This window comes from Limulus polyphemus, unplaced genomic scaffold (assembly GCF_000517525.1).
Source record: "Limulus polyphemus unplaced genomic scaffold, Limulus_polyphemus-2.1.2 Scaffold1135, whole genome shotgun sequence".
Lineage (NCBI taxonomy): Eukaryota > Metazoa > Arthropoda > Merostomata > Xiphosura > Limulidae > Limulus > Limulus polyphemus.
Genome location: NW_013666745.1, coordinates 240,544 through 260,737, shown reverse-complemented (window position 1 = coordinate 260,737; position 20,194 = coordinate 240,544). Strand labels below are relative to the sequence as shown.

Genomic DNA, 20,194 nt, shown 5'->3' with positions numbered 1-20,194 from the left:
TTTTCGATACCTCACTACTAGAAAAGCTTGGTTTGGTCTGATATTTCATTGGTGATAGTGTCCAGGGTCACTGAGGAGGAGTGGAATTCTCCGAAACTAGTCTGGCTCACAGATGCATCCCCCAATGAAAGAATAGACCATTCCAAGATTTTACTTGTTGTTAAACAAATGTTTAAACAACATTATTTATTCAATCAAAATTCTGCAGTAGATGAAGGTTTTTTAAATAAATTTTAACAAAACATACACAGAAATTAACATGCATCCATAAGTCACTCTTAGTAGGACTTGCACATATGCATTTCATTTTCTCTTCTTCTGTATATTCATACACAGTGGATAGACAGACAATCATTTTTCCAAGTGATACTATTGAGTATTCCACAGTAGAACATGTCAAAATTCATCAAAATATTCGGAGCCGTGGCATTTCAAGCCAGGTCTTAAAACTAAGAACTATGAAATTGTATTGCAAGAGATGTTTACATAATTTCCTTGTAAACAACATTTTCAATGCTCGCACCTTCAGAGACATAAATTTTTAACCGATCGAATGACTGTACCCTGGAAAGAGCTATACAAAGATGACCATGAGAAAAAATTGGCTTAGATAAGTGCAATCCTGACAGACAGACATATCTGTTTTTCCCAAAATGTATTACTGTATGATTATACCATCTTTACCAGTATTTTAATAGTAAAAGTATGCTTACTTGAATAAAAAATAAATTTTGATAAAATATGAACTTACTAAGACCTTTATTTACACTTATTTTTGGCCAAACTAAGTGCTAACTTATACTAGATAATAAGTATCTTACTTCTTTGAATGAGTAACTCTACACTTACAAAATATTAATGATATGCATGTATAAACAGTCATTCAAATCAGAACTTTATGAACACATTTTGTGAAAAATCTTAATTGTTTTTAATAGTAAATTACAATACAGTCGTATCGTTAACAAGATACATTCCAGTGACATAACAGATTCGCTAATTTCAATTTGGAGAAAAATATTACAGAGCTCCTACAAAATTTCTACTGTAGCAGTGTCTAGTCATGCTTTGTTTCACACTTAGATTTAACCATGTCCAATTTTACTTCTTGTTTAGTTTTTAAATCTCTCTCTTCCAATATATGATATGCATGTGTATAAAGGTAGTTTGTATAATTTTATTATTAAATTCCAATTTCCCAAAAATGAATCAACAACAAAAATGAAAAGTACCGAATAATCAACGATTTCGAGTTTCTATAAAAAGGAGTAAAAAGACAGATCTACAAGAACCGCTTCTCGTTTAAACTCAAGAACATTCACGTACATATATAAGCAAGTTCTTTCAGACTTAATATTCAACCGATTAGCTTTATTCTGCTTAGTTAAATGATGCATTTAATGTTTGGTGACAAATAAACAGTACATTAACGTTGAATGGAGAAAATTCTCACATTTCTGGACAATTTCTACTTATAAACGGTTACAAAAAAAGTTAAATCTAGTTATTGGAAAACAAAATAAATTCTCTGTGATACTCTGAATGTAGTTTTAAAGATAAATTACTGTATTCATAAGTACATACACTACTTCAAAAATTTAGGATTTTAATCAAATAAACAGGAAACTGAAATTAAGGTATATTTTCAGTATGTACTTATTTAACTAATGATGTAATGCTACTTACATTCTGTATTATTTAAGTATCCTTGAATTAAGAAAGTTACTAGTAGGTCCCACAGATGTTCTGTAATTTAGATCAGGACTTCTTGCTGGCAAACACGATCTCTATAGCTTTTCATTTAAGGTAGTCCATAATAATTTGATGTAATAATACTGGACATTTACCTCCTTCAATACACTGTGAAGTAGTTAAAACAACCTTAGGAACTACAATAAATTATCTTCTTCTTTTTTTTATGCTCTTACTATAAATGAGCCACCATTGAAATCTTTATATTCAACAATGTCGCACACATATCGTTTCCTGACACAAACACATCCATCATTGGTCTTGCTAATAATGGTTAATACAAACTGAAATTATCATTGTGGTCGAACGTGGGGGCTGAAGTAATTTTTAGTGATTGCCAGACCTGTTTATTATCTGATAATATATGATCTGAGCAGTGGTAATCCAGGCTTCAAATTAGTGCTAGCAAACTGTCTGAGTGTTGCAGTTTTTGTAGTAAAACTTAGAAGGCACTAGAAAAAAAAATCTGTTTGTAGATTTTTACAGTTGATTATCAATACATACATTCCAGCTATTTATATTGGAAAATTCTGAACACAGAAGGTAACTATAATTATGATGAACAAACAAGATTGTATCATTTGCTGAAGCTACGCCAGTTTTGCAATCTCCATTTAAAGTTCAAGGCATATTCAGTTTATATATCAGGAAATGGGGACAGCGAGACCATAGTTTTAACTCATTTGAATGGTTGCCAAGGCAGTTAGCATGTTGGCCAGCCGGTTAATCTCACACCATCTGCACCCAAGTAATTGATCATTGGAGAAAATAGAAATCAAGAAAACTGCTGATGGTTTTTATTATTTCCACATACCTCTTCAGTCTTCTGTTTCCACTGCTTTAAGTATCTAAACCAGATTATAATAAAATAGAAATCAAGAAAACTGTAGATGGTTTATATTTGTTTCCACATACCTCTTCAGTCTTCTGTTTCCACAGCTTTAAGTATCTAAACCATAACTTTTAATAATACGATACTTTTTTTAGCATAGGGTGACCATCGTGATTGGGGAACTGTAAACTTTGTTGATTCAGGCACTCATAGATTACTGTATACAGTTTCTGCCCAAAATCAAGCATCTTTAAACTTTTGAGTAATAGCAAAAATAAAGACACTTTTAGTTTTCCTTCTCTCCAATAGTTCTTCATCTGCAGAAGCCAAGGGCTGAAATTTGTTGCTCAACAGAATAGGCTCATCATACTTAAATTCACTACTTTTTACTCTAATAGTAATCTTTCTAACTTCCTGATAGTCATTCTTAGCTTATGTATCTCTTGCATGTAAAAACTTAAGCTCCTCTTGAAATCCTGCTGCCATTTCTCACAGTCTACACTTCTCTTTATCTACTGCCTCAATTTTAATTAGTATAACCTCCAACCTACAAACTCTACATAAAACTTGCACATCTTCATTAAAAACTTTTTTAAAAGTACACGCCAGTCCCAAGTTCCACAAAAAACCCGCTCGTTGCCCCCATTACCCGTAACAAACTGTGATAGCTTAACTCCTACACTGTGGAGATCTACAGAAAATTTACGGCATCTTTATTGCTAACAGGTTATTATTCATCGTGTCATTCCAATTGGGTAGTAATTAATATCAGACCAAGACAGTAATCTTAAGCATGCAGCATATGTAGTCAAATGATACTTGATAGAAAAAGAGGCTAGAAGAACACTTGAAACAATGGCTTGGCCTGTACAAAATCCTGATATTATTATTATTAAGATTCTACGGATTTATATTGAAACTGGGGGTCAAACAGCAACCAAACAACTTGGCTGAATTATGGTGAGTAATATACACTCGGAACAACATTTCACAATCATACGTTGATATACTTATGGTAGAATATAAACAAGGTGTACTGCTCTACTTAAAGTAAATACAAATTTCTAGTGCACCCTACAACTTGTTTTTTCTTGTATTTACTGTAATAACATATGAAACTAATGATAAATTGATTATTTAGATGCAATTACTCATTATCTGTGACTTTTGTATTGTATCACTTTTTCATAATTATTCTAATACTGTTTATGTATATAAGTAAATGATGTATTTAACAATTTATTTTTGTGAGTAAGTTTTGGTCTTAATCAGACCATTTTCATTCACAGTATTAAATTATACTGTCCATTTTTTTTTGAGAAAGTATAATATAGCTTAAAATGTGCTCACACTCCAGCACAAGTGTGGCCAACTTTTAAAAGCTCAAGATCCAGAACCATAAGCTGAAACTGACAAAATCACAACAGTACTATTATCACTAGTATTTTGCTTTTAACTTCTTTAGTACAGCTGTCGAACAGTTGGATAACTGTATAGTTTGGAATGTGAGGTCAAAAGAATGGGAGCAAGGTGTTGAAAGCAGTTTGAAAGGCAGTCATGAAATTGAAAGGGTTCCCAAAGTGAGAGCAAATCCAATGAAAACATCAAAGTATTAGATAACACTCTGTGAGAGTGATAAAATATAGGCAAGATAGTAAATCCAACACAAGGGTTTAAGCTCCCAAAGCAAATGAACATGGTGGTTTAGAGCAAGGAAACTGAGATCCAGAGAACAAGTGCCTATTGGTGGATGGAAGAAATGACAGAATGGATTGTGATAAGAAGACCACACAGTTATGTCAGAAGATGATGGCAAGCATGTTGAGCTGCCAACATCTTAAGGATATTGATACAGAAACCACTTCGATGGAGATCAGACTATGGAAGTGAAACAGGTGTCTATAACTACACCCTACCAGAACAGAGGCATCCATTGACTGATTTTGTTTATACGCTTGATTGCTGTCAAGCACAAAGTTACACAAGGTGCCACCAGTGCTGCACCTTCCACAGGTGTAGAAATCCAAATATTTAAGCATTTTGCATATTTAGTCGACTCCAGTCATTTTTTGTATTTGAATATTACTTAAACATAATAACTTATTATATGATACCTACACAAAAGCATGCAACGTTAGGTACATAAAACGGTGATATGTTTTGGATAAATATTTTAAAAACTTGTATATATGCCTTTCTGTACTGTAAAAATGATTTCCGTATATGAAATAGATTCATGTTTAATATTTTAGTGAGGTCAATCACAAGACTTGTAATAGTAACAAATTGGTTTTAATATTCATTACTTGTTTTCAACAGATAAATTGTCCGGTAGTTAGCAAAATTTGATTTGTACAAATAGCTTTAGTTCCTTTAAAGTTATTAGCAAACTTCACCAATATATAGTTACATGCAAGCATCCCTATTTGAAAGGCATGACTAATGAACTGCATCTGACTAGGAGCGTATTGGATGATGTTTCACGCTGCTAGTAAAGACCTTCGTCAAGTTCCATCTGATGAAGATGAGACCTGAATTAGCAGCTTGAAACATTGTCCAGTAACTTCTTAGATGGAGCTTATTAACAACACTTTTGAAGTATATTTTCCTCTGTCTAAACATTCTCTCGAGCAAGAAGTATTCCCACTGTTTGGCTACTAACATAATAAAAGTCTGCATGTATTTCTTCAAAAGAAAAAAAGAGAGAGATATACGTAAAACATTGAAATGAAATACTAATGAAATATAAAAAAATACACAACATGAGAGTAGTTTCAATTGCTTTTTTTCATAGATTATGGTTGTGGGTTTTAATTCAACAATACAAATATTACAAATTTCATAAGAAAACACCAAAATAAATGGCAATTGGAAAAGCTACATATACAAATATACTAAGAAGGTATCACATGTACCTATATATAATATTCACTGTTTTAGTACATACTATAAATGTAAACATGTACAAAATCTAACATACTGTAAAAGTAATTGCTGTATAAATCTATACCAGCTACTGTAACCAATAATATACTATACCTTCTCTCGCAAAGGAATGTAAAGCTGGCTTCCGTAGCCTTTCAGTTAAAATCTTACTGTTTGCAAAGTCATTCAAAGTCACATCTGTAAGATACAGAATAATATATATATATACATAAAGATATTCAATCCATGCAAGTGTAGTAGCCTCTAGTTTTTAAACTAGAACTACTGCAATTAATTATTTTTAGCATTTAAACATTTATCTCTAACAGGAAAGTCAATTATTACAACTTTACATGTTGGATCCTGCATGTACAGTACTGTTCATTATTAAAGCTGAGTGATTAGTGGGGCTTGGTTATCCACAAGTCATCTGACTCGTTGATAAATTATGTTTAACTAATCAATTATTCTCACAAGACCTAAACAGTTCGATTAATCTAAAATAGTAATAATCAGAAACATCAATTTTGATTAGTTAATTATTTTCATGACACTAATTGATGTCAACAATGCTCCAAGGTAATCAATTAATCCGTGGACATATATCAGAAATAATATTATATCTTATTATACAATTTCTCACTACCATCATATTATCAGATAGTCTACCATAATGGTTAATTTAATCGTGGGATAAATGGGTTAGTGATAGAAAACTTATTAAAGGAATCTAGCCAAACTTGTCTTTTGTCACAAGTGGTGTGCCTTTAAGGCCAGTGTTTAGGTCTGCTTTTTCTTCTTTACATTAATAAATATTGATAATGGTATAATTAGGATATTCATAGCTGTAATGAGGATGTTGAGGTAAAACAGACTGACTTGGATTAATTGGTACGTGAAACAAATACTTCGAAAATGACCATTACTTATAACAAGTGCAAAATAATAAACTTAGTTTATCGTAATTTGAATAATATGTTTAAAATATAAGAATAAGTTCAACAGTGTGACATAAGAATATAATCCTGGCATAATTATAGATAAATTACTCAAGTCACTGAGATAGTACTCTGTTGATAAAGCCAACAGAATGTTATTTATATACACATTGATTACATTTCAAAACAGATAATTACCTCTTTACACAAGTCAATAATTAGACCCCATTTGGACTTTCTTGGTCTCCTTACCTACAAAAGGATATGGAAATGTTGGGGTGGGTTCAGAGGAGGGTTACTAGGATGATTTTTGGGATGGAGAGGTTATCTTATGTGAATAAGTTACAATTTCTTAGCTTATTATTTTATGAGAAATGTGGTGATCTTATGGAACATTACAAGATTATATGAGAGACTGATAGGATCAAGTCCTCTGATTTCTTTTTTGTCATACATGTAGATTAAGAAACACTAGCACAGACAGTGATAATTCCAATGTGCATGCAGCACTAGGTCATCAACATTAAAATCAACAAAATAGAGACTGCGGGTTCCTAGGAATGGTTTATTTAAACATTATGCATAACATAAGACACAATTCACGTAGACAAATAACATTCACATGCTGAGTGGTGAGAACAGTGTTTTATAATTCTGCACTATAAATTAATATAATCATTTTCTTAGTACTACTAATAACAGGAACGTGTTAAGTACATGCTACAGCCTGTATAGTATTACATTAACAACTGATCTACAACTCCTTTTATATCTATCTAGTCAGAGGTGAAATTCTAAAAAAAAAGCAGGGTTACCGAACTGGGTGAAGTAGACCTGTTTTTGAAAAGGAAAAAAAAAAATCTGTGTGTAAACATAAAAAACAACAAAGCAGCTCAAATAAGTCCTGGTACTAGTACTGCCTTAAAAAAATAAGTTCTGGTACTCAGTACTGGTAAGTATAAGCAGAATTTCACCCCTGTTTCTAGTTAAGTATTTATACATTGCAGCTCAGCGTGTATGTACGTTCCCTGTTTACAATACTTTACATCTCTCTCTTAAAACAACAAATCAACTTAACACATTGTACAGGATTAAGCTCAACATCAGTAATTACCATATGACTGACTTGTAATAGTGGCTTAGGCCTCTAAGGAGAAGGTTGATCATAAGCTAAATAATAAGAGCTTATTAACTCTCTGTGTAAAGGCTGAGTAATTTTGACTGACCTTGTTACTATTATGTAATCATAAAACTAGACATTACAAACTAAAGTTGGCAAGCTTTTAGTAAACATTACAAGTCTGATGTACACAAAAAAAATATATTTTTTATAGAGTATTTCTACTAAAAATTTATCTGTGAACTTATCAAGCCTTTACCAGGTTAGTCAGAGTGAAAGATGATTTTCATGCTAAAAATAAAAATATATTTCCATATTTCATTTGCATAACTTCTAGGACTTCCAAAATAAATATAGTTTTTATCTAACCTAACAAGTTTCAAATTTTAGTTATTGAATAAATATATATCTACATAACATGTACATTAAAAACAACAAATCTTGGATTTATTTTGGAGTTGAAGTCTAGTTCAATAATTTGTATTTGAGAGTGTTCTTCCTTAGCACTAGTTTTGTAATACTATGTTGGTTCTCCACAAAATCATTAATGTTCTATTCAAACATGCATTTTAGAATATTATAGATATATCAAGCACTGGAGTTGAATGTCCCCGAAGTTACACTTTTCCTACACTGAAAATATATTTTTGACAGGTACTTACTTCTGCTCACATACATAGTTATTCTTGTTCAGTGCTGCCCTCTATTTGCAATTTTTTTTTTACATACCACAAGCCTTTCATTCCCACGCACCCCTCAATTCACATGGTTTAACTAATTCTCACATGCAAATTATCATAAGACAAACATCCACCAATAGTAGTGCCACACACACACATGTAACTCATGTGACTCCCTCTATGCTATTCTACCTACCTACCTGCAAGTCAAAAATTAAGCACTGGTTGATATTGGGGAGGAAGGGTGGGAAGTCTGAGCAAAAGTAAGTACCCATTGGAAATACATTTTCAGTGATGGAAAATTATAACTTTCAACAAGGTACTTTACTTCCACTTATACATAGCTAGAAACCCACACTGAATAGGTGGGGGGACTGGTGTAAGTGAGAAAGTAGATGCATCCTTCAAAAGTATCTGAAGGACACCCTAGCGAGGGAACCTTCTAATAAAAGGATTATATGTGGGAGACTGTATCACTTCTGTACCAGGTATACTCTTCATCCAGATGTGGAAAAGGTGTGACAGATCAGGGCGGAAAATTGTGAGAAGCACATCCGAATGGGAGAGAAAATGGTTGGACACAATATATTATAATTTCATTCTCCCTGATCAACAGAATGTGGGTAAAATAAGGACTGTGTTTAATGGTGTGGAGTGGCTAGGGCATAATGGACCATACACGGCAAGTCAATTATGTCCAAAACCTGACTGCCGGGAACTGACATTCCAATCGAAGGGGTGAACTGCATTTATGCTGGCACACTACATGTGTGAGGACGTATGGTGATTGGTTAAGCTCTAAGTCCAAAACTCAACCACCTGGGAACTGACTTCCATGAGGGGACAGGATGAGAGATCCCAATCATTATGATGGTGCACTCCAAAGTTACAACACCCCCTCGGACAAACCTGTGCAGATATAGAGCATCCATTTGGAGGACATCTCATCATCTACATTTATGTCTTTATTGTTTATATTGTATATATCTCTCATTCAGGAGGATACCAGTGGATTGGAACTGGAAAGTGGTAAGGACTCTCTTACTCCACTGGAAGAAAAAGAGGGGGAGCAGTGCAATGGGTTACCAATAAAACCCTATTTTGAAAAGCAGACAAAACATGATTTATTCAATCTAAGGAATAGAAGGGAATAAATAACGTAAGAGCGATTTTATGGAACACCCCATCTCTAGTTTATGTGACTGTAATGAACAGTGTGCATTTTGAGTTCATAGAAATTACGAAAGTGAAGCAAACATAGCCTTAAAGTGCAGAGTTTAGTACAATTCTGAATGATTAAGGATACCTGGACTGGCACCACTCACCACAGAGTGGGATTCTGGTCAAAACATGGGTCAGGCCCCTGGAAAGATAATATATACAACAAAAGAAAGAAAACTTACCCAGTTACAATCTCACCAAAGAGTGAAGGATGGCAACAGGTGGAAGATGGTACCCTGACAAGGAATAAACATCTTCCCAAAGCATATAATGGGAGATGAATGTATGAGGTGTAGTTCCAGTGTTCGACAGACGAATTCCAATGGAGGAAGAGGTTGAGATGCACATAAATAGAGTGAAGACATAAGGAATTGATTATGGGAAGAAGGAAACAAGGAATAGAAAGCCAATCGAATCACAAGCCGAACCCAATGGGTAGGAGAGGAATGGAAAAAAAATCACGAACAGAGGAGGGGGTAGAAGGGAAAGAAACTGTGGGAAATTGAGTCAATGTAAAGAAGCCTTGAAAGCAATTATGCAACCCAGAGCATGTACGAGACAGAGAAGGTCATTCAGATCCGATCGAGAATGAAGGTGGAAGATGGCAAGAAATGAAAATGACAACAAAAAAACTACACAAGCCTCCAAAGTGTAGTTTAGTAAAATCAATTCTGAACAGAAAAAAAAAACATATCGAGCCAAAACAGCTGAGAAAATCAAATCTGTGCTGGCCAGGAAGAATCAACTAGAAAAACATGACCTGGAGTAGCATGGATGAACAAAGTCATCTTGGGAATGAGAAAAAACTAAAGTTATAAACTGGATCTAATCCTGTCTGAATGTATTGACAGCCAGGGTGAGTGGATGATAAACTGGAGACCAAAAACAAAAGAGGTAACTTGGAATCCAAAAAGGAGTCAAATGGCAGAGCCACTGAAAATTTGAGGATTGAGAGGCCACTCCTTGGGAGAAAGTGTGTTGAGACTGCGAAGGCAATCTGCAATGATGACGAAAGCACCTGAAACATGACATGCCAGAAGATATATGTCAAGTGTGTGGGTTCAAAAATGGAGATCCACTGTCCACCACAAAGGGAACAAGAATGAGTGCCCTGTTGGCAAGTGATATAAGCCACCACCATCAAAATAGATGGAATGAAACATGATTAGTCAAATCCAGACCAGAGCAAGAAAGTGAACTAAAGCACTTTGGACTGCTGGGAGTGCCAGGGTGCTAACATGGTAAGATCTTTTGTCCATAGATCATTGTCTTGAAAACTCCTGCTGATCAACCCAAGCCTCCCAACTTTGGAGATGAGAATCAAGGAAGAGAAACAGATCTGAATGAGGGGGGAGGAATCAGTAAACCTAACAATGCAAGGGATATGTTCAACCACCAATGCATATAGTCAAAAAGAGGAGGAGGAAAGTTAAGAAGAGAAATCAAAGGAACCCTAGCAAGAGACCATGGGTCGATCAGCATCTCCTAAAAAGATTGCAAAGCCACATCCTCCAATGCATTAGAACCTTGCTAGCAGTAAGATAGTAATCCATAATGGTGTGGATAATAGAAAACTCCATTGAATGCATTTGAGGAGGAAAATGGATGGTCCTGACAGAAGTGGATGATTAAAAAGACACTCCCCACTAACCAAAGCCAGATGTCCAAGCAATAGTGATAGTAAAATCCCCAAAAAGGAATAGTCAGGTAAAACACAGACTACCTGAAAAAAGACATATGGAAGCGAAAGACGTCTGAAGGGCAAGGCATTAAACTGGTACCAAATCATGTGGTGAAAAAAAAACCCAAGATAGCATCCAGAGAAAAGAAAATAAGAATGTGTATTGTGGGAATTCTTAGTCCTGCAGAAATTGCCCACCCAACTGTGATCAAAGACTACATATTAAAATGAGGAAGAACCAAGAACTGATTGAGGCAGGACCAATCAATTCAGAACTTCAATTAGCATCAGCATACACAAGAAATGGAAAAACTCATAGGTATGACAGGTAAAGGATGGGAAGGTGCAGGACATAGAACATGAATAAAAATGGCAATCACTCAGAATGCAACAAAGAACAACCAAAAAAATAACAATATAGTATCACAGATACCCCATGTGATGCTAATTGTACAGGAGTAGCCCCATAAAATGGACTTGTGGAAAAAATAGCTAACTGTAAGTTTCTAACAGAAGTGGATGGTAAAGAAATGGTACAAGACAGTGCCTTTACCCACAAGATCCCAAAAGCAAAGAAGCAATGTGTAGAGGGAAAGAACTAAAGATGACAAATGCCCCAACATGAAGGAGGAAGAGATATCCCATGAAAATCCTCTAGATATAGGTGGAACACCTAAGAAAGAAGATGTAAGGTAGACATTTCCTGTAGGAGAGTTGATAGGATAAGATAAAGTTGAAAACTAGGTGGGGGATAAAATGGATAGGATTAAAAGAGACTGCCCCTCATATAGGCAACAGAGATTCTAAGTACATAGAATCAAGAAGAAAATCTCCCTGATGGTAAACTAAGGCAAATTTAACCAAAGCCTGTAGAGGGCAAGGCACGTAAGTACCTTCTCCCAAAAGACAGACAAAAATGTACATCATGAAACATGTCTGAAGAAGGAGGGGAAAATTATACTGTAAAACGTGTCTTAAAAAAAAAGCTGAGGCAAGCCTAGCAGATTCTGTTGTAGAGGCCTGGGAAGGTAAACCATAATCAGGTGGAGGAAAACTGAACTAAATCTACGTCGTCCTAAATGGGTTCAGCAGTTATAGGAGGAAGGCGAGCAATATCGAGAGAAGGTAGGGAGTCCTCACAAACTTAATTAATTGTAAGGAGTATGAATTATAAAGAATTACAAAAATGAAATAGGCAACATAATGTAAGTTAAAGTAAGTGTGTAGTGAAATAAACATATCTATAAGATGTTATGTGTTAAAGAAAACAAGATTGCTTTAATATGGGTGTCCGTGCCATCCCTACGCAGAGTTCTAGCACACTCTCCAATAGTTTTGACACATTCTATTCTAGTACCCGATATATTTTTTTCTGTTCTAGTTGAATAACTATATTTTACATTTTTTAATCTTTAAAGTTTTATGCTGGTTATGGGGTTGGTCAAATTGACTGACCCTGTATAGAGTTAAGGTAGAGAAAATTACAGATAAAGTATAAAGTTTTTCCGAAAAATAAAAGTTCGATATTTATGTAGGAGGGTTTTAGAGATTTTGAAACTTGAACATTTTCTGATAAGAAAAGTATTTTTAATTTTAACATGAAAATCATTTTGCACTCTGACTACATATATTCATGGACAAATCTTAAGTAAAAATGCTTAATTAAAAATTCTGATTTTTTTCTCTACAAAAAAGTGTTATAATGTAGTCAACACTCTGACTACATATATTCATGGACAAATCTTAAGTAAAAATGCTTAATTAAAAATTCTAATTTTTTTTCTCTACAAAAAAGTTATAATGTTTATTAAAAGCCTGAAATACTTTGTAAAGGTGAACAAAGCAGGTTTAAAGTAATAGTATGAAAAACCTGATGGTAATGTTGGGATCATGTAATTGGTGTAATACATTCAGGCGGCAATGAAAAAGTTAAGAGGGACTGTGTACAACATTGCCAGGTATATAAACCTGCCTTATTTCTGATTGGAGATGTGTCCACTTGATCTCATGACCGTGGAATCACACCAACATTTCCAATGCCTTGGGACTGGGAAAGCAAGGGTTCTCGTGCTTCATTAAGAGAACACACAACAGGTGCATGGACCAAACAGGAATCATCTCTGATAGACTGAGTATTCATGATGAAACTAACTTGAATGAATGGCAACTGCCTGTTGTAGAAACACAAGTGTAGATGACAACATTTCAAGTCTTCCGCTTTTCGTCTTCAGGTCGGAAGACTTTCAAAACGTTGTCCTCTACACTTGTGTTTCTAAAACAGGCAGTTGCCATCCATTCAAGTTAGTTTCATCTAGATTCATGTTCTGTGAATAAGAACTGCACCTGGTGCTTTCAGTTTTTATTTTCTGAAGAACAATATGGAAGATAGAATATATATATATATATATATATATATACATACATTTATACTTGAAACCATCAGTACTTGGTGAAGCTTCACAATTACAGAAATGAGGAATAATAAGACAACTGTATGTTTCACAAATGCATTATTTATTATGATCATGATTTTACCAGTAAAGGCACCATCAAGTACTGACTGAAATGTTTTGCAGCAGGGTTAATGTATATGTTTAAACAAAGAACTGGAAGTGACCTTGACATTCATCTACAGACAAGTGGGGAGGAGCTTAAGGTGGTTTGGAGGTTTAAAACTTTTTTCTGGATTTGTTTTTAGACATCCAACTATTTCTAAAATTTCCAGACTGTCCAGTTTTTATCTTTTTTCAAGATATGTAAACTTTTACAGTTTATTTCTGGTTCAAATTAGTGCTTAGATTCAATAAGGTGGGATGCAAAGGTTGACCCATTTTTCCTTAATTTCCAACTTCTGATGTGTTCTTTAATTCTCGTTTCTAATGGAATGTCCTGTTTGACCTATGTATACACAATCGCAGTCTTGACACATTAATTGGTAAACACCACTGTTTCTGTACTTTTTGATTCTAGTGTTGTTGTTGCACAACATTTCTCCTAGGTTGTTTTTACAGTAGAAGGCTGGTGTGTACATATCTTTGTTCAGTGTGTTATATATTTTGTGAGAAGGTTTTCCAATGTAGCTCATCTTAAACCATTTCTGTTTCATTTTGTTGTTGTTTGGTACAATACGTGGGTATATTGACTTTTGTTTTGACTTTTAATTTTATTAAACATTTAACAGCAATTTGTTTTATAGTTTTTAATCTAGTTTCATAATCTTCAGATGACAAGGGTACAGTGATAAGTCTGTGTTACAAACTATGGAACATAATAAGTTAGTGAGATATTGCATGTTTTGCTTTCTGAAGATTTTGAAGGAATGTATGCCATTTGTTCTGTGAGTATTTAGGCTCAAAAAATTAACGTTTCAATTTTCTCCAAATTCCATAGTAAGTTTAATAAATTTGTTTTGTGATTTTAGAAAAGTTACAAAATTATCGAGTTGACTTTTGGATCCTGTCCAGAGACAAATCAGATCATCAACATATCTAGACCAATATTTAATATGTTTTGTGTAATTTTAGAAATAAATTGACGTTTGGATCCTGTCCAGAGATAAATCAGATCATCAACATATCTAGACAAATATTTAATATGTTTTGTGTAATTTTAGAAATAAATTGACGTTTGGATCCTGTCCAGAGACAAATCACATCATCAACATATCTATACCAATATTTAATATGTTTTGTAGAATTTTAGAAATAAATAGATTCTAAAAACAAATCCAAAAAAAACTCTAAATGACCAAACCAACTTAAGCTTCTCCCTACTTGTCTGTAGTGAATGTCAAGGTCACTTCTGGTTCATTGTTTAAACATATATAAAAACCCTACTACAAAACATTTTAATCTGTACCTGATGATGCCTTTACTGGTGAAACCATGGTCGTAATAAATGATGTATTTGTGAAACATACAATTGTCTTGTTTTTCCTCAATTCTTTAATGTATATATACACACACATATACTGTTAGCAGCCTTGTGGAAAATTCCACTTCAACAGCAATCATTGCATATGCAGATGGAATTAACATGTCCTTTATCCCTAGTTGATGCATATTTTGGGAGAGAAATATTCCTTGTGAGGCAACACTGGCCACACGGCGAGATTTATTATCTCCAGTATATAGATATAGAGAAATAATAAATAAGACGGTTGTGGGAGCTGCCATGAAAAAATAAAATTAACAATTTACTTCCTTAGAGCTTCTGTGAAGATTAAGAATGGTGACTAGAGGGGGATGAAAACCAGGGGCAGATGAAACTACAATGTGGTATAAGTAATGGTGTTGGAGGTCATCCACGTCTCTGCCTGCAAGATATTATCCAGGGGATGTTGATGGCTAGAGGCAAGAGAAGCTGTAAGACGACAAATTTGATAGCAGGTGACATGAAAAAGACACCTTTTGCAAAAGGACTACTGGTAGCCTTAAGTCCAACACAAAAACATGACAGTAAGATATAAGTTGAGACATTATACAGAGTGCAAGAGTCAGGAGTAGGAGAGTTTGCATATATTGAACCTGTACCTGACAGTACAGGTGGGAGATTACATCAATTAGTGTCATGTAGAATAATTCATTAATCAAAATCACAAACATGACTGTGGAATACAACTTAAAACACTGTACAAGGATTCCTTCCAGAGTGTCAGAGTCAGAAGTAGGAGAGTTTGCAGACAATGACAATATAATGAAATATTTTTTAGACAACATAGCAGGGAGAGTAACTCGATTGTGTATGAGCATCAATTACACTGAATAGTGTAATGTAAAATAATCAACTAATAAATATTTAGAGTTTCTGATAATTACCATTTATGAATTATCCAAGTAATTGAAATAGTGCCAAGTGCCATTATGATTCCTCATTATTATTTCAGCATTGTTCAGCTTGATTGATTAGTATCACAACGACTGGAAATAATCAAATAATTGAAATTGGTTTTTCCAATTATTTCTATTTTTGAATATTCCAACTATACAAGTCTCAGTTGAATATAATCATCCAGCTCAATCAGACAACATAGGAAATTAACCATTAGTTTCATTAATTTAGGGGCATTGAACTTGAAGTCTCTTTAGCCATCAATATTTGCTCATATAAAGAGTAAATTTCCCATTGAAGTTCTTGAAGCATTAAAAAGGTATGGCCATTTCTTTGACATGGATCATATGAAGAGGTAGCCCGTAGCACTCTATAAAAAAAATCAAGTTAGTAAAATGGGTTTTTCTTTCTTTTGAAGTATTACAAGCAAAAAGTAATTATTATAGAGCAATATGCTAACTTTACTACTTGCTGTGCCTAGTCACAACCATATCTGCAACATCAGTAGAACAAAGCTTTTCTTGTTTGAAGCAGATCAAAATATATTCAAGAAAACCACAGGACAAGAATGCTTAAACAGTCTTGTTATTATCAATCTAGAAAACAACCTGTTTGTATGATATTGTCAGTGACAATTTTGAAAGAAAGATGGGTAGGTTTAAATAGCTTGTTATTACATCTTAGAGATTCTTGATCAACTAAATTCACTAGCCAATTTCTTATATATATATTTCTTTTTTAAGCTAAATCTGTCAAATGCAAAGTTACACAAGTAGGTCTATATTTTAATAAACATGGCTACATTAATTTCACTTTTGACAAATCATATGGTCACAAGTATGGAATTCTACTAGATTCAAAATGAAGCTAATCATTTGTCTATCACATCAGCAAGCCTCACCTACATTGTAAGCAACTAAAGCACCAGCCACACTGACCATGACCAGATGCATGACTATTTTTACATTTCTTTGTGGTGTTTATGACTCATTATTGTAAGTGTACACATAAAAAGAAAGGATTAGAGCATTTGTGGTATGATTTATGTTACTGACAAGTAATAAAATACAACAAAATTACTTTACTAAAACAACTCAAGGAAACCTCCAATTTACTTCTTACAATGTCAACGTCAACATGCTAGTGATGTGCCTATCAATAATGTTCTGGATTGAACATGGCTATTTTACATGTCCAATGTGCCACATCCATACACACTGCTTAAGATTTGGAACCTTAAAGGGTGTTGTAGACTTATAACAATAACTTGTTTCATGTGTAACTGTAACTAGTAACACAGAAATAACACAAACATATTCCATCAACTAATTATAACAGTTCATCCTTAGTAATACTTTTCAATAAAAAAATCAATATATCAAAGGGGTGTCCCTCAATTTCCACAGTGTCCCCTAATTTTGATACAAGACACAACCTCCTTTCAACTGTACAATCTAAAAAAAAGCACTTTTTACCTAGTATTTGTAAATATGACCCATTCTATTTCTATTATTGTTTTTATTGCATTGAAAGGGTTAACCTATGATCAATAAGGAACTTTTTTGATTCTTTAAGGCTACTCTTGCACATTTGGTCTTGAGAAAATTTAAGCCCACTCTTTATTTTTCAGGAAATTATTGATTCCCCTCTTAAACTTCTGTAAAATGCTGGCTTCCACTACTGACAGTGGCAACTCATTGTTTAAATGAATCACCCTGTAACAGTTTAGGAAAAATTAAACTGTTTTTACTGGACCCTAACCTATCTTTGTCTTTTCCTATCATCTTATTACCTATAAAATATAGTACAAAGATACAAGTCCTTTATCATAGTGATTCCTTAGATAAACTTGCACAATAACATCACCTTTTACCCTTCTTTCCTTAGGAGAAAATAAGTGATTGTTAAAAGATAATTACCCTTTCAACATGTAATAAATACACCTTATAATTCTGTTAGCTTTACTACAAGAAACAAAGTACTGTTTCAGTGGTTTCGGCACCTTACCCAGTACTGAGCCAAGAGTATTTTACTGACTGTGTTCCCATTTATGATTTATATTAAACACACGATCCAACTTATAACCCAAAATGCATTAGTTTGCATTTAATAGAATTAAAGTTTAAAAAATGTTATGTGATACAGTATGCATTAAAATGCCCAGACTGCACAATTTTTCATGTACTTTTTAATGTACAAAAAAATAAATATCTTTAGTTTAGCTTCCCCAATTACTTAAGGCTGGAACCACTATTGAATTGTTTAAAAACATGTGGGTATAAGTATTTAAGCCTAACACCATGAAGACTAAAGTTCATTCAGCTAGAACTAATTTACTTAATTGCTCATTACTTCAACTATTTTTATATACAACTCAGACTTTAGTCTAGAGCCAAGGCTTAGAACTAGCAGAGTAGCACTGTACTACTAGTACTAGCACTGCCACAGTGAGTAAAAGTAGTAATATTAAAAATGTGATTTATAATCACTTTGTTACTTTCGGAATCGGTGAATGTTAGAGTTAGTTTTTAAATTTTAGTTACTTAGTTTTAACTTTTTACTTATCACTATTAACTAATGTTACCCTGGCCTTCGTGTTCGTTAGTTATAACACTAGTAGAAGTAGTAGTACTAATATCACTATTAGTGTTAATATTACTTAATTATTACCTGTTTGTGTTTTAATACTTTTATTCCACAATCCTTTCTTCCCACCTTTCGGCATTTTCTATCACTCTCTCCTCCAAGTTTCTGGACTTATAAAAAATTATATCATCGAAAGGCATACTGATTTTGAATATAATATGCAAAATGTGGAGTTAAAATAAAATAAAGTCTACAGTAATTTACCAGACCATCAGACATTTCCGCCATTTTGCCGTGGCCGAGCTGTGCAAAGCAGTGCACTCTGTAATATATTTAGTGTTGTAGTTTATCTTTTCTTCTATACAGAGAATATTTTGGGTGTATAAATATGACTTAAAATTTTACTTAAAAAAACTAGTATTACCGTTAGTACATTTATATTACGTTACAGAAACATTTTATCTAAATATATTATGAGGTTGAGATTAAAGATGACGTAAGTTTAGGATACAGAATTAAGTGCTTTATTTCCGGAATCGGTAGGATGTCATTATGTTGGGCTTTGGGTGTCGTGAAGAGCTGGGATTTGTCTGTAAATTTGGTAATTTGTTGTGCATTTGTAAAAATGAACAATTTTATGAAACTGCAGTCGTAAATAGTAGAGAAATGTATTCAGCTTGTTAGGAATCAGTTAACAATAGCGCCTTGGTCTTTATGAATTGAGGTAAAATATATTATAAAGCGTCGGTGACTGAATAAGTTAGTGATGCTTGCCGGTAACGTTAGTCGTTAGATTATAGAGGTAGATGATGTTGAAAAACCTTTTGAACTGTTAAAAAGAACAGGAGGAAGATGAAGAAATTGTTGCCACTTCCAGCAGTAGAGAAGGAAGTTCGTGTATATGTAATGTTAGTCTTATTGAAATTAAAAGAAATATTTTGGTAAAAAATTAAAAACATGACCCTTTTTTCTTCTAATAGAAAGAGTTTTTTAGATCTGTTACTTTTAAGCTCTAAAGTATAAAGAGTGCAATACTTGCTAACTTAGTCACTTAGGGGATGTAAATTAGAAATGATAAGTTTATGGTTATTTAGTATTTTGAATTTGGCTGCCAAGGAGAGATCCTTTGCAGTGTGTGACTATGCTTGAACTGATGAAGTTCTAAGGAGCTAAAATAGGTCTATTAAGGTTTAGTTACTTATTTGAAAACCAAAACTTTTGCTAGTGGTTATTACATTTATTATTTCTATAATATTTTGTTACATGAAAATGTAATGGTTTTTGACCTTTAGGCTAGGTTAAGTAATCTAGTCAATCTATTTTGATGTCAACTCTTAAGAAGAATATGAACATTGGTTAAGCTTTACTCACAGTCATAGTCATACTCATAGTAAAACTGAAAGTGAAAGCAGCCCCACAGATATACCTGTAATGTGTAAGTTGTGAACTAATCCATAGGTTTTTTGTAGTTTTAAGACTTGTTTGAGTTTTATAATCAGATTTGGCATTCAGGAAATTCTATCAATGTGCTGATGTTGTAATTAACTAAAACTACCAGAAGTGAGCTTATATGTAGTAAGCTGTTACTGGTTATAACTTTTTGCAACTGATGATATAGCTTTTCTTTTG

General features: G+C 33.5%; 1 protein-coding gene across 1 annotated transcript in view; it reads right to left on the bottom strand.

Moving 5' to 3' along the window:
* The window catches only part of LOC106462294 (transmembrane protein 183-like), a 23,572-nt gene extending 4,693 nt beyond the window's left edge, over positions 1-18,879 (bottom strand). The window contains exons 1-2 of the mRNA XM_013922193.2: positions 18,650-18,879; positions 5,624-5,707 (exon numbers count right to left, since the gene is read on the bottom strand). Of these exons, the coding sequence (XP_013777647.1) occupies positions 5,624-5,707; positions 18,650-18,704 (139 nt within the window). The 5' untranslated portion in view covers positions 18,705-18,879. The remainder of the gene's footprint in view (positions 1-5,623; positions 5,708-18,649) is intronic.
* Positions 18,880-20,194: the final 1,315 nt, after the last annotated feature.